General features: G+C 34.4%; 1 protein-coding gene across 1 annotated transcript in view; it reads right to left on the minus strand.

Moving 5' to 3' along the window:
* Positions 1-9,719: 9,719 nt before the first annotated feature.
* Positions 9,720-13,957, minus strand: part of LOC136041540 (PR domain zinc finger protein 2-like) — a gene marked incomplete in the record, with an annotated part of 121,977 nt that continues 117,739 nt past the window's right edge. The window contains 1 exon segment of the mRNA XM_065726234.1: positions 9,720-10,062. Coding sequence (XP_065582306.1) covers positions 9,898-10,062 — 165 coding nt within the window.

Raw genomic sequence — 13,957 nt, forward strand, 5'->3', positions numbered from 1 at the left:
CAAGTTTTACGTAGTTAAAAACATATATATATATATATATATATATATATATATATATATATATATATATATATATATATATATATATATATATATATATATATATATATCTATATTCACAGGTGGGACATAGGGACACAACTACAATGGCGCGTAACGACTTACGCGCGCGGGGGGGCTTGGGGGGGGCGCGAAGCGCCCCCACCAACTAGGTGTTGGGGTGGCGCGAAGCGCCACCCCAACAGCTAGTATATATATATAAATAAGTTGTCTGTGGGTTATGTCTGTTACACTTTGTCTGTTAATCGGCTTGCTTGAATAATCAAATATCTTTGAAAAGACAACAGTATTAAAAGAGATTGAATTTCTTAAAGAGTAAAAAACTGGTAACTTCAAAAATCTATCTATCTATCTATATATATAAAAATAAGTTGTCTGTTGGTTATGTCTGTTACACTTTGTCTGTTAATCGGCTTGCTTGAATAATCAAATTTCTTTGAAAAGACAACAGTATTAAAAGAGATGCTTGCTTGAATAATCAAATATCTTTGAAAAGACAACAGTATTAAAAGAGATTAAATTTCTTAAAGTGTAAAAAACTGGTAACTTCATAAATCTATCTATCTATCTATCTATCTATGTATATAAAAATAAGTTGTCTGTCCGTTACGCCAGATTATATCTTATCTATATATAAAAATGAAACTAAACTGAAAAGCAAACTAAAACTAAAAATGTAGAAACTGGGAATTGCTTGAATATTTCTATATATTTTGACAATAGATTAAAGTAATTCGAAAACCTTTTAACAGATATTTATAATTTTAAGGTTTATTATAAATTGTTGAGTGTTAGCATGCTTGGCACGTAAAAATTTTTCTAACAGTCAATGTTAGAATGAACACTGACAAATTGAAAATCATTGAAAAAGATAGAATTTTACCAAATCCTACAACAGAAGAAACAGCCGAGGAAGCTGCTCAAAGAGCTAATGCCAAAAGGCTTGCGGCTAAAGAACGCAAAACCGCGCAACTAGATGAAGATCAACCTGGACAGCGAGAGTCAAAACGTATCAAAACTGAAAATAATAGCGATGATAATTGGGTTTGGGATTTTGACTTGGATAAGGTTATCCATGCCTACAGATTTTAGTTAAAAAACAAAGGTTCGGCGATATGTATTTACGTCTGAAAAATAAGAAGAAAAAGAAAACTGAAACTAAAAATGTAAAAACTGAGAATTGTATAAATATTTCAAAATATTTAAAATAGATTAAAGTAATTCGAAAACCTTAAAACTGATACTTAAAATTTTTAGGTTTATTATAAATTGTTGAGCTTTAGCATGCTTGGCACGTGAAGATTTTTCCAACTGTCAATGCTAGAATAAACATTGAACGACAGAATTTGCGATTGCTATATGTCACTTGGTTAATACCAAGTGCCATAAAAAGGTAAAAAACTAAAAAGAAAAAAAAGCTAAAAAAAACTAAAAAAGCTGCAAAACTAAAAAAAAATTAAAACTAAAAAAGAAACTATATCTAAATGTATATATATAAAAATAAGTTGTCTGTCCATTACGCCAGATTATATCTTATCTATATATGAAAATGAAACTAAACTGAAAAGCAAACTGAAACTAAAAATGTAGAAACTAGAAATTGCATAAATATTTCTATATATTTTGAAAATAGATTAAAGTAATTCGAAAACCTTATAACAGATATTTATAATTTGAGGTTTATTATAAATTGTTGAGTGTTAGCATGCTTGGCACGTGAAATTTTTTCTAACAGTCAATGTTAGAATGAACACTGACAAATTGAAAAACATTGAAAAAGATAGAATGTTACCAAAAAGCAAAACCAGGCTTGCGGTTCAAAGAGAAAGGGCCAGATTAAGAATGTGCAATTTACGTCAACGAAGGCGTGTCGAGGAACTACCAGAGCAACGCGAAACCAGACTTGCTTCTGAAAGAGAAAGTAAAAAAAGAAAGCGTGCCGAGGAATCACAAGAACAGCAAGAAAACAGGCTTGCGGCTGATAGAGAAAGTAAGAAAAGAAAGCGTGCCGAGGAATCACAAGAGCAACCTGAAAATTATCGCCTGGCATTCAGGTACAGCCCAGTCGATGATTATAGTAGATGTGTTCAAATTGGGGCTATGTCTAAAATTTGTCCCTATTGCAAGGCCTTGAAATTCAATGGTGAAACAATGGGAATGTGTTGAGCCTCAGGAAAAGTTAAACTTCCTCTATTGGCTGCACCACCAGAGCCATTGAAAACTTTGCTTACTGGAAGTACGTCAGAATTTAACCGTTTTTTATCACAGATCAGAAAATATAACTCATGTTTCCAAATGACGTCGTTTGGTGCCCAAATCGAAAATCCAGATCAATTTATGCCTACTTTCAAAGTAAAAGGGCAAATTTATCATAAAGCAGGGTTCCTTCTACTATTCTCAGGCGAGAATCATAAATTTTTACAATTGTACTTCATCAGTGATAGAATTTCTGAATTGAATGCACGTTGCGAAATTTCTCCCAACGTTGAAAGGACAATCCTTTCCCAATTACAACATCTTTTCCACGAAAATAATATTTTAGTGCGTCTGTTCAAAACAGCCATCGATTTGATGCCTACTGATACGCATAACATTGTTATTTCCGCTGACAAAACGCCTCCTGGCCAACATGTGCGTAGATACAATGCTCCAACTATCGACGAAGTGGCAATCGTTATGGTCGGTGATCAGTTTTTACCTCGAGATATTATTCTTCATAAGCGAAACGCTCAGTTGGTAAGAATTGCTAAAACTCATCGATGCTACGATGCCCTACAATATCCTATCATTTTTTGGGATGAAGCCGACGGCTATCACTTTAATATTAAATTGATGAATCCAGCCACTAACAAAGAAATGAATAAGAAATGCAGTGCAATGCATTATTATTCATATAGACTAATGATTCGGTAGGATGAAGAGAATTATATTTTAAAATGCTGTCAATTGTTTCACCAATATGTCGTTGATATGTATGCAAAAATTGAGTCAGAACGTTTGCTATATATCCGCCTGAATCAGACCAAGCTCCGTTCTGAACAATACATTCATTTGCGAGATGCAGTTGTAAATGACGGTAATACCACAAACGTTCGAAGATTAACGATTTTACCTTCGTCATATGCTGGCAGTCCCCGTCATATGCATGAATATGCTCAAGATGCTATTGCGTATGTCTGAAAAACAAAGAAGAAAAAAAAACTAAAAAAAGAAAAAAAAAAGAAAAAAAGGTAAAAAACTAAAAAAAAACTAAAAAGAAAAAAACTAAAAAAACTAAAAAAGCTTAAAAAACTAAAAAAAAAAAACTAAAAAAAGAAAAAAAATTAAAAACTAAAAAAAAGAAAAACCTAAAAAGAAGAAAACTAGACAATAAAAAAAATAAAAAAGGTAAAAAAGAAAAAAAAAGCTAACAAAAAATAAAAAAGCTACAAAATTAAAAAATAAAAAAAAACAAAAAATAAAAAAATTTAAGCAAGTTTGTTTTTTTGTATGTTTTAGGATTTGCATATGACGTATTAAAAAAAAAACCCTAAAAAGAAAAAAAAAATAAAAAAGCTAAAAAACTAAAAAAAAAGAAAAAAGAAAAAAGAAAAAAAATTAAAGCATGTTTGTTTTTTCGTATGTTTGAGGGTTTGCACATGACATCTGAAAAATAAAGAAAAATAAATAAAAAAGGTAAAAAACTAAAAAGAAAAAGTTAAGAGCTATAAAACTAAAAAAAGAAAACATATCAGTAAAAAGAAGAAACTAAAAAAAAAAAACTAAAAAAGAAAAAAACTAAGAAAAGAAAAAACTAAAAAAGAAAAAAAAACAAAAAAGAAACTATGTCTATATATATATATATATATATATATATATATATATATATATATATATATATATATATATATATATATATATATATATATAAATAAGTTGTATAAATGCATGTTTGTTTGTTTGTGGGTTTGCATATGACGTCATTATAAGTATATAATGCTTTGTATATGACGTCATTATAAGATGACACTACAGACCGGGACACCGGGACACGAATGACGACCGGGACACAGGGAATATAAATGACGACCGGGACACTCAAAGAGAAATTACAGACCGGGACACCGGGACACAAATGACGACCGGGACAGTCAAAGAGAAATTACTGACTGGGATACCGGGACACAAATGACGACCGGGACACAAATGACGCCCGGGACACAAATGACGACCGGGACACTGGGAATATAAATGACGACCAGGACACAGGGAAACAAATACAACGGGAATGCCGGGGGCAAAGGGGGATATATAAATGACGACGGGGACACAGGGAATGTTCGATTAGCAATCACCATCAACAAAGCTCAAGGGCAATCGTTATAAAAATGCGGTATAGATCTGAATACGGATTGTTTTCCCATGAACAATTATATATTGCATGTTCAAGAGTCGGTAAACCTGACAATCTATTTATATGGACAGACAATGGGACAGCAAAGAATGTTGTATATTCGAAAGTTTTAAGTAGTTAAGAATATATATATATATATATATATATATATATATATATATATATATATATATATATATATATATATATATATATATATATATATATATATATATATATATATATATATATATATATATATATATATATATATATATATATATATATATATATATATATATATATCACAGGTGGGACACAGGGACACAACTATACAACTATAATGGCGCTTAACTTATATGGCGCATAACAACTTACGCGCGGGGGGGGGGGGGTGCGCGAAGCGCCCCCATCAACTAGGTGTTGGGTTGGCGCGAAGTGCCACCCCAACAAATAGTTAATTATAAAAACAAATCATCCAATCGTGGCTTAAATTTCGAAGTTTTACTGCCTTGAGCCTTTTTTTTATAAGAGTTCAGTATTATTTTCGTGAGTAGGAAGGGGTTGGTATATTTAACTATGGAAAGCTGTTTTTTACTGATTACTTTCCCTAAATAATCAAAATTAAGCATTTTTAGTGTTCACAGTACCAGAGTGTCTAGTGGGTTAAATTAAGGTTTGGTTTTCGCGAAGTCAAATCTCATGTTTCGCACGAGGCTACGAATGGATCACTTCGCAATATTTTAAAGAAACCAACAAAAATATGTCCGGTGTGGATATCATGCCCCAGGAGAATTTTATGGTAAAATTCTGGTTAATTGACTTCTTGCTAACGTAGAAAGGGTTTATGTTAGGAAAATGAAACTTTCAGGATGAATCTACAGATTAAAATATGTCTGGGGAAGGTATTTTGAAGCAACTACCTCCACTCCTTCTCCCTCCTGAGGGCCCTGACCTTTGATGACCATAAAAAAATATGTGTGTTATAAAAGTAAAACGTTGCAAAATAGATCTTCTGCTTAATTGAAGTACAACAAATTTTAAAATACCTACCCGGGACATACTTTAGACTGCAGACCCATCCCAAAAAGTTTTATTTTAATAACCTAAACCCTTTTCGAGATAGCAAGAAGTCAATTAACTAGAATTTTACCGAATTGAATTCTATGAATGCAACGCTAGCTAGTTTTTAAGGGTAACATTGAACTCTAACCCATAGTAATCCGGGCTATAGCGGTAGCTAGTAATAAGGGTTGCAGCGGTAGCTAGTAATCTAGTAACAGACGATTAAGTCCAATAATAAGAAAATTTAGTGACCCTTAACACCTAAAAATAGAATCTGATCAAAACAAGCATTATGCTATTTGAACAGCCTTGTCTGAAACCCCTGTATAGGAAGTGTCCCTTGGCTTGAAGAACAAGGGAAATATATTGGCTTGAAAATCAAGAAAAGTGGCTACAACCCAAATATTTTGATATAAGGCATTTTTTATTTTTTATAATAAAGAACCAACTCTAGCCCATAGTAACTTAAATATTTTATATAAAATTTATAGTATTATGATCGATACAGCTCATTATAAACGGGGATTACTAATGTTTCACTAGTATCATGGCTTTTTATAAAGAATGAAATTTAAGCCATATTAGCTAAAACAATCTATTGACAAGATAACGTGAAACAAACATATCTCGAAAGTTGCTTCTCTAAGGAATGTTATATAAGGGCGTCAATCTAGTTAATTATGAATGGGGATTATGCAAGTTGCATCGGTTGTTTAAAGAGGGATAATTGTGGGTCCTTATGGGACCCTCTTATGCATCATGCCTTTGACACTTGTAAAAATAAGCATTAATAATCTGACAGTTGGAACAAAAGGACTTCATGATGATCAAGATCATAAGTTAAAAATATAATTATTTCTGCTTGATATTTTATCCCGAAGTCATATTAGCGGTTTTTATTATCTTAACGATAATATAAGACATCCTAAACAAGAATAGAATTAAGATGTCCAAGCGTACAGTTTGATATTTCCCTTAATATGATGATTCCCCTGATATTTCTCTGTGGAGAACAGAGGAATAACAGGCAAAGAGATTTATTCTTGTAAAGGACATGCTAGTGGCTCATCTTACTTATACTTGTACTTGTGGTGGGAATCAGGCGTTTCCACCTCCTCCGACATCGATGATCCTAGAGACCTTCTTGGACCACGTTGTTTGATCTTGTGCCAGCTGCTCCGCAAAAGTGAGCCACTGTGTTGACCATCTGTGACCGAATTTTATGAAACCCCCGATTGGTTCAAGGTCTAACTTGTCCAGGTCCCACCAGTTGTTCCTCTGTCCTCCTTGGCGTTTTTTCCAGTAGCTAATAGGTTCAACTAGAAGTTTTTGGCGAGGCAGGTACACTTGCGGTTTCCGTAATATATGGCCCAGCCATTTCAAACAGCGTTCTTTAATAGTGAGCACAACATCTCTCTGGATATTACAAATTCAATGTATATTCGCGTTGGAGATACGGTCACGTAGCTGTACTCTGAGAATTCTCCGCAGGCAAATATGCTCAAACATCTTGAGTTTATTCTCATGCTGTAGGTCTACCAAATATGTTTCGCACCCGTAAAGGAGAACGGTGTGGACTAGTGCCATGTAAATTCTAACTTTTTTTGGGAAAGGAGGGTAAGTACAGGCTCCCGGGGGAACAACGGCATGAACATAAGATTTCTTTGGGATGTTAAATTTAAAATAAAAATGAGGATATTGATTCTGCTTTGGCCCTCAACATCGTTGAAGATCCTTTAGTTCTTTTTGATGATGTAACTTCAATATCTGAAGCAAAAGGAAGACGATTGACATTAAAAATTCAATAAATAGAGACCATGCTTAAAACGGGGTTACTGAAGATATTCCTATAGACCCAATTTACCATAACTGAAATTTAAATGATTCAAATAATATTTTTTCTCCAGTTTTAAATTAAGATCATCTGACCACACTTTTAATGAAAATTAGGTCAGTAGACAAACTAAGCCAAATACTGAGCAGAGAATTCTTGCCAAATCTAATTGGTGAATAGCCTTTTATTTATTCTGGCTTGATTCATTCTTTTTTTTTGTTCTGTTAAGAGTTACTTCAAAAGATTAGTTTTCTTTATTTTTTTTTTCTGACCACTGAAGACGGCTAGGCGGAAGTCTCTCACGAAATATCTGCTTCTGTCATTTTTGCTTCTTTCCTCTCGACTGGCTGACATTACCATTATTTTCTCGGCTATTTGATTTTTTTATATTTTGTTTGTGTTTGTCATACATGGATCCTACTTTTAGCGCTTTCTGTCTTTAAGAACTCAGAGATCTAATATAATTTTTTATTCTAATAAAATTCAGCTAATATTTCACCGTTTAAAATTATAATTGCTTGTACTATAATAGACTTTATCGTTCTGATAACCAGAAATTGAAGTCAAATAGACGGTCTTTTAAACCGTGTAATATAGCTATACACAAAACAAAATCATATCCAAACCCGTTTCTGTCAATCTTTGTAAGTCCTCGTAAAATATGTCTGTAAAATATGTAAGATACAGGTAAAGTATCGTTAAAATATGTAAATTACTAGCAAAACACGTAAAGTACTGGTAAAATACCAATACTGGAGGGGTCCGTAAAATTACGGTAAAATAAGAAAAAAACCCAAATTTACCGTGACTAATTTTACAATTTACAACATTAGTCTTGTGACAACGAAATCTTGGCACCCTTTATTCAAATGAGCAGGTATAAAATCTCTCAAGTCCAGAAAAATGAAATCATGGGGTATTCATGACCTATTTGCTGACAATTTTAGAAGTACTTTTTGTCATGACCTAGATTTTGGTTTTTATTCCTAAAAATAAAAATTTGCAGAAGAAAAAAGTTTGAACTTAAAATTGTATTCGGAGATATAAGCGGTTTTGTAAATATTTCTATTTTACTCTTTTTAGTCTTTGGTAATATCTTGTAGTCAAATTTTGTCCTTCTTATTTTGAACTAACGATTTGTTGCTAGTAAAATTTCATGCCGAGACCAAACCTGCCTCTTCTTCAGATAGGCAAACACCATTACAGAGCCAATCAAAGAGCCAGAACCCTACTTGCAGGTATTATTTCTTCCTCATATGATTAGCTCTTTCAGCTATGACAGCTATGAAAGCTGTCATAGTTGCGTGGTTAGCATGCAAAACTTCAAATCCTCTGTCCGTGAAGATGTGGTTCTAGTCCTGGTGTCGCTGGTTATTTGGTTTGGAACGTAGTCAGTGGCATGACACTGTGAGCTCAGCCAAAGTCGACCCAGCTCTAAATCAGCACCCGGAGAAATCTGATGAAGGTAAACCGGAAGGGTGTGTGAAAGCACAGGATGACTGGCCTTAACCCCCCCCCCCCACATCGCACTTCCTGGCTGAAGGATCATGAAGCAAAGATCACCGCTGCCAGTAGAGATCGTAAAGACCTGTACCGTATTCTTTACCCTTTTCTTACCTTATACGTTGAAACATGTCATTTCAAATCCTCTTTTTCTTACACAATGACTTATTTAGACGACACAAGACCAAACTTTTAAAGAATTTTATTCGACAAGCTTTTGATTTGAAGATACTAGAGACCACTTTTATTTATACTCAGAAAATAGTCTCCTGTGATGGATGTCATAAGAATCCGCCGATGAAGATACCTTCACCATGTACTATGTATGGAAAATATCCAGCTACCGAAATCACCACTCCACTGACAACCACCGGATTCATGCCGTAAAGATAGACCCAGAAACACCATGGGCTGAACGCAACAAACAGCTCTGGGAAACCTGAACACCTCAACCCAGCCTCATTGCACTGCAGTAATTGTGCAGTGATGTGCACAGTGATTAACTCACTGGCAGCAGTAATGTGCAGGAAGATTGGCGGCTCTTTTTTGATACCCTGGGTGCCTACGTAGGTGCAGGAGGATCTTAGGCCTAAGGTTTTAACAATGTTGGTTTTTCCAAGAATGAATTCTTACATTTATTGCGCTTTTGATGCCAAACAGTGTTTTATTTTAGACACAGTGGATTATTTTATGTCTATTCAAATTATATTCCTACTAGCTACTCATATACTCATATTACTTATCCATAAATTATATCATTTAAATTCACATTGATTTATTGAGAATCGTTCAAACTTTACTGGCGAGAAAATTTTTCGGGTACATGACATTAGAGTCCCATCAAAAGTATAGCATTGTAAACGTTAAGACCACTGTTATAGACGCTTTACATTTGAAATAGGGATTTATTTATGTAACCACTAACAAAACTTCAGTTACTACTAAATACTAAAGGACAGATAGCGTAATCTATTAATTAAAAGTTCTTCATACTCGGTTTTTATGCTATGTTTTCATGGTGATTTCAAATAAAAAAGAGTTTTTCCTCCACAATGTACAAATGCTAGATACCAGACGATAATTCTTCTATAGCTTTACTCGTCAACCTTTCTAACACAACCACTGGATTTGCATGCCTGGGATCAATAGGGTAAAGCTCCATATTAAAACGAGTTCGACATCTAGATGAGCCATTCTCTCCAAGTGCAGCCAGGGACACCTCACGATGCTAAAAATGATAAGAAAACTGAAATCAGATAATGTATGTTTATGAATATTTTGAAGTATCAAAATTATAAGAAAACTAAATAAGAAACTGCTGTGCCTAACCAATTCATGTTCCATAAATGTTGTCATAGAGCATGTCGTCTTGGCCAAGTGGATGCCACGCTGGATTTGGAATCCTTCGTCCGAAGGGCGAGGGTTCGGCTCCTGGTGTGGCCAGTTATTTGGTTGGGACGGGGAATAGTGTCGTGACTGTGTAAGCTCAGCCAGAGTCCACCCAGCTCTAAATGGGTGCTTACAGAAATCTTGGGAAGTTAATCAGGATGGCGGACCCCATCCCCCTATTGCACTTCCTGGCTGTACTTTGAGATGGAGATCAGCAGCACAGGTTTGAACTTTAAGGGTCTAATCCCGTATCCTAAACCTTTTTTTGTCATTGAGAAGTTATTGGAAGGCCACAATTCCATAGAAATATTAACTTCATAAGAAAGAGGAAACCCAAGCATAATTTTGACACGACACTTCGCGGCTCTTCGTAAGCAAAATACGAACTGAAGAATATACTACATTTGTATATTGTGTATTGTATATACAGCGCGAACTGTTCCAGCAATACTTCGTCAGCTCTGCCAACCAAAGTGTCGCAAGGGCAAAACTTTGGTGTGGAATCCGAGAAAGGGATACAAAAATATTACATTGACTTTATAGCCAATTGAACCCCATCCTTTTTAATCGCTGATGTCGTTACAGAACTTGATATTTAAAATATGCAATGAAGCCTGATTAGTATTATGTGTCTATCCCAACTTTTTCCCATAACTATATTGCTATAGCTACTTTTTATTAGAACAACTAAGAAACCAATTCATTGTGAAACATTTTTATCTACAATCGCTGTGTAACGGTACTGAGACAATTTTCAGACACTGATTCGTACTGGAATCAAAAGCAATGCAACCAAATTGCTTGTATTAGGGTAAAATGCATATTAGGAGCCCATAACTGGCCCACCAACTAAAAAAGGTGCAAACCTCTCTTCGACTATGATGAATATTCTTAAAGTCAAACTTTACTTTCAAGTCTTCATATAATCTCTGGCTTTTCACCCAAATTCTTTTTGTCAAAATATAAACTAATGTTAAATCTGTTATCTGTTTGAAACTAGTATATTGTATATTTTAAACGGTAAATAGTATATCTTAAGGAAAGTATGAAAATTGGAAAATGATCGTGTCAAACCTAGTTGGCTAGATAGCGCTATCTGTCACTTTAAATAATCTAACCATGTTTCTCGGCAGTTGTCATGGCTTAGTGAATTTTGTCAGAAAATCCCAGCGCTTCCACCATTCCCGATTTTTCGGGTATTTCCCCGAAAATCTCTGTCTTCTGGAAAAAAAGAAATCAGTTCCCTGTATATATAAAAATCACCTTCGAATAGCATTGCCGCCCCCAGCGATTTATCACTAGTGACTATCCATTCCTAGTGATTATTAATTTTACTTTACTTGACATAATTTTTTACTACTTTCCAAGAATAGACCTTTTTTCCTAAATTAGGAAAAGCATTGTGTTCAGAGGATTATACCATTTTATCAAATGCTATGAGATCCTCTCGTGAGTCGTGGTAAAGGATTTTATTCAAAAAAAAACCTATTTGCAAAGATGAGCAAATTATAACAGCCAACTGTTACTTATAAGTGCCTCCCTTGTATTTAAAATGTAATCTGTATGGTATATTTTTCCCAATGTGTATGACAACATCTGGGCTGTCAAAATTTGAATGTCAACATCTCTTAACCAAGAAGATGTGTGCAGAGGCATAACTAGTATAGGCACCGTCTGGAGTTCTAGCACTACATTCAAATTCTGGCAAGTTTTCTTGGATCTGGATACTTGGTGTCTTGAATTCTATTAGTTTGACTGATATTAATCATCCCCATTTTCATCTTTTAATCTAAATTTTATTTCCTGGTAGCTGTAACCTACGCAAGGGGCACCAGCTCACAAAAATGTAAGACCAGGAAAATTTTTTGATTTTTTAATTTTTTTCGTAAAGATACCAAAAAAGTATTTTCAAAATCTAAGGGAAGGGCAATTTTTCTTCAAAAAGAAAATATCAAAAAATGCCAATTAAAATACCAGAATGTAGCACTATTTCTCTTACGTGACCAAATTGTAGCACTTTCCTGCAACATTTTTTATCGTTTTGTCTTGGACCAAATAATAAGGAGTTTGAAAAAAGGCGAAGAGTAATTAAAGAAAGCACGGTCCACCTTTTTCAACACTGTGTGTTTAAAAAGATTGATGCGAAGTTTGATATCACCAGACGTGGATGCCAAAAAGAAAAATCACTGGTTCTGCTAGAGGAAGATATTTGTCGTCGATTTGGGACCTCGGTTTTGGAGGTATATTTTAGATTCCGGCCGCGACTGGTATCTTCTTGTCTCTTCACAGTTAAGATTGAGCAGATACATAGGGTTTGCAGTAAGAGGGATCGATACTATAACAGTTTGTTTGGGATGTGGGACGGTAGGTATTTTTGATTGGGTTAGAGGTGCGTGAGACGAATTGAGTGAAGGATTTGAACTGTAAATGGTCGCTAAGTATAAGATTAGAGGCTGCGGTTAGGTGTTTTTAACTTACTAACAGAAAATTCTTAAGCTCTCAGTAGTAGACAAGGCTAATAATCTAAAACTTTACTTATCTAGCTTTTGGGCAGGCAAATTCCTTAATAGTGACCTCAAATTGATTGAGCCAAGTCATACACAAATCGACAAAATCGATATCAGCCTCAAATCGAAAAATTTGAGCAAGGTCATACCTCATCGAAGATAATTCTTAATTAGCTTTAATTTTGAAAAACTTCTCTTGCAACTTATTCCACTTATTCTGATGGCCGAAAACAGTCACTACATATCAGTTCAGTTTTAGTTCTCATTCAATGAACATCTAAAAAGCGGATAATAAATATTTGACTGAAATTGTGAAATAATTGATCCCGCATTCAATTAGTTTGACTTGTGAAATATATCCTGAGAATTTGTCGAGAAGTTAATTATCTTTGGAATTTGCTGAGAAGTTCACTCGGAATTGTTGTTAGCCGTGGCTTTATTAACGGCGGCTTACCTATTTGCACACTTTGAGTCAGCATGGTTAAATAATTAAATCTTAAAAAGGTAAACCTTTCTATTTTAAGTAACTAGCCAATTACCATCAAGATGACGGAATCAACAGAAGTCCAGCTACAGATTTCAAAGAAATTAAGTGAAATGTCAATAGAGCTTAAAAACAGTGATCCCATGTACGAAATATTACAAAACTTATTTGTGGGATTTTTTTCAATTCCGGATTCTCTGAATAAGAAAATTTTTGAAGTGCAAAAAGGTCAGAAAAGCAGAGGCGGAGGTTCGTGAGCTGAAAATGCAAAGAATAAAACGATAATGGACAGAATGGACGCGGATCAAAAAAGGTGTAATGTGATACTCTTACAATTACAATTGACCCAAAGATAAGGGGTTCTAGTCTAAAAGAGGGTATTAGTAGATGCTTAAACGAAATTGCACGAGGTGCCAGGCTTATAAGGTATCAAAAATGTTTTTCGTGTACCTTCAAACCAGAAGTCAGACAAGTCGTAATTAAATTAGCGTCTATGACATTAAAAAAATCCCTGCTTACTTAGGCTGCACTTTTCAAAAGGTTTCATTTGTCCGTAGCGCCAGATTACACTCCTTCAGATTTATTGGTGCGCATTAAGTTGATACCAATTTTGGAAGCCGCGCATATGGAAGGCCATTTACATGCAAAGCTTAGGGGCGTGGGAATTTTCGTGGGGGATAGATTTTTGCATACGATAGTGATTTGGGTAGAGTGAAAGAAATTGATCGAGAACAACGAAAGGC

The sequence above is a fragment of the Artemia franciscana genome, unplaced genomic scaffold (genome assembly GCF_032884065.1).
Source record: "Artemia franciscana unplaced genomic scaffold, ASM3288406v1 PGA_scaffold_237, whole genome shotgun sequence".
In the NCBI taxonomy this organism is placed as follows: Eukaryota; Metazoa; Arthropoda; class Branchiopoda; order Anostraca; family Artemiidae; genus Artemia; species Artemia franciscana.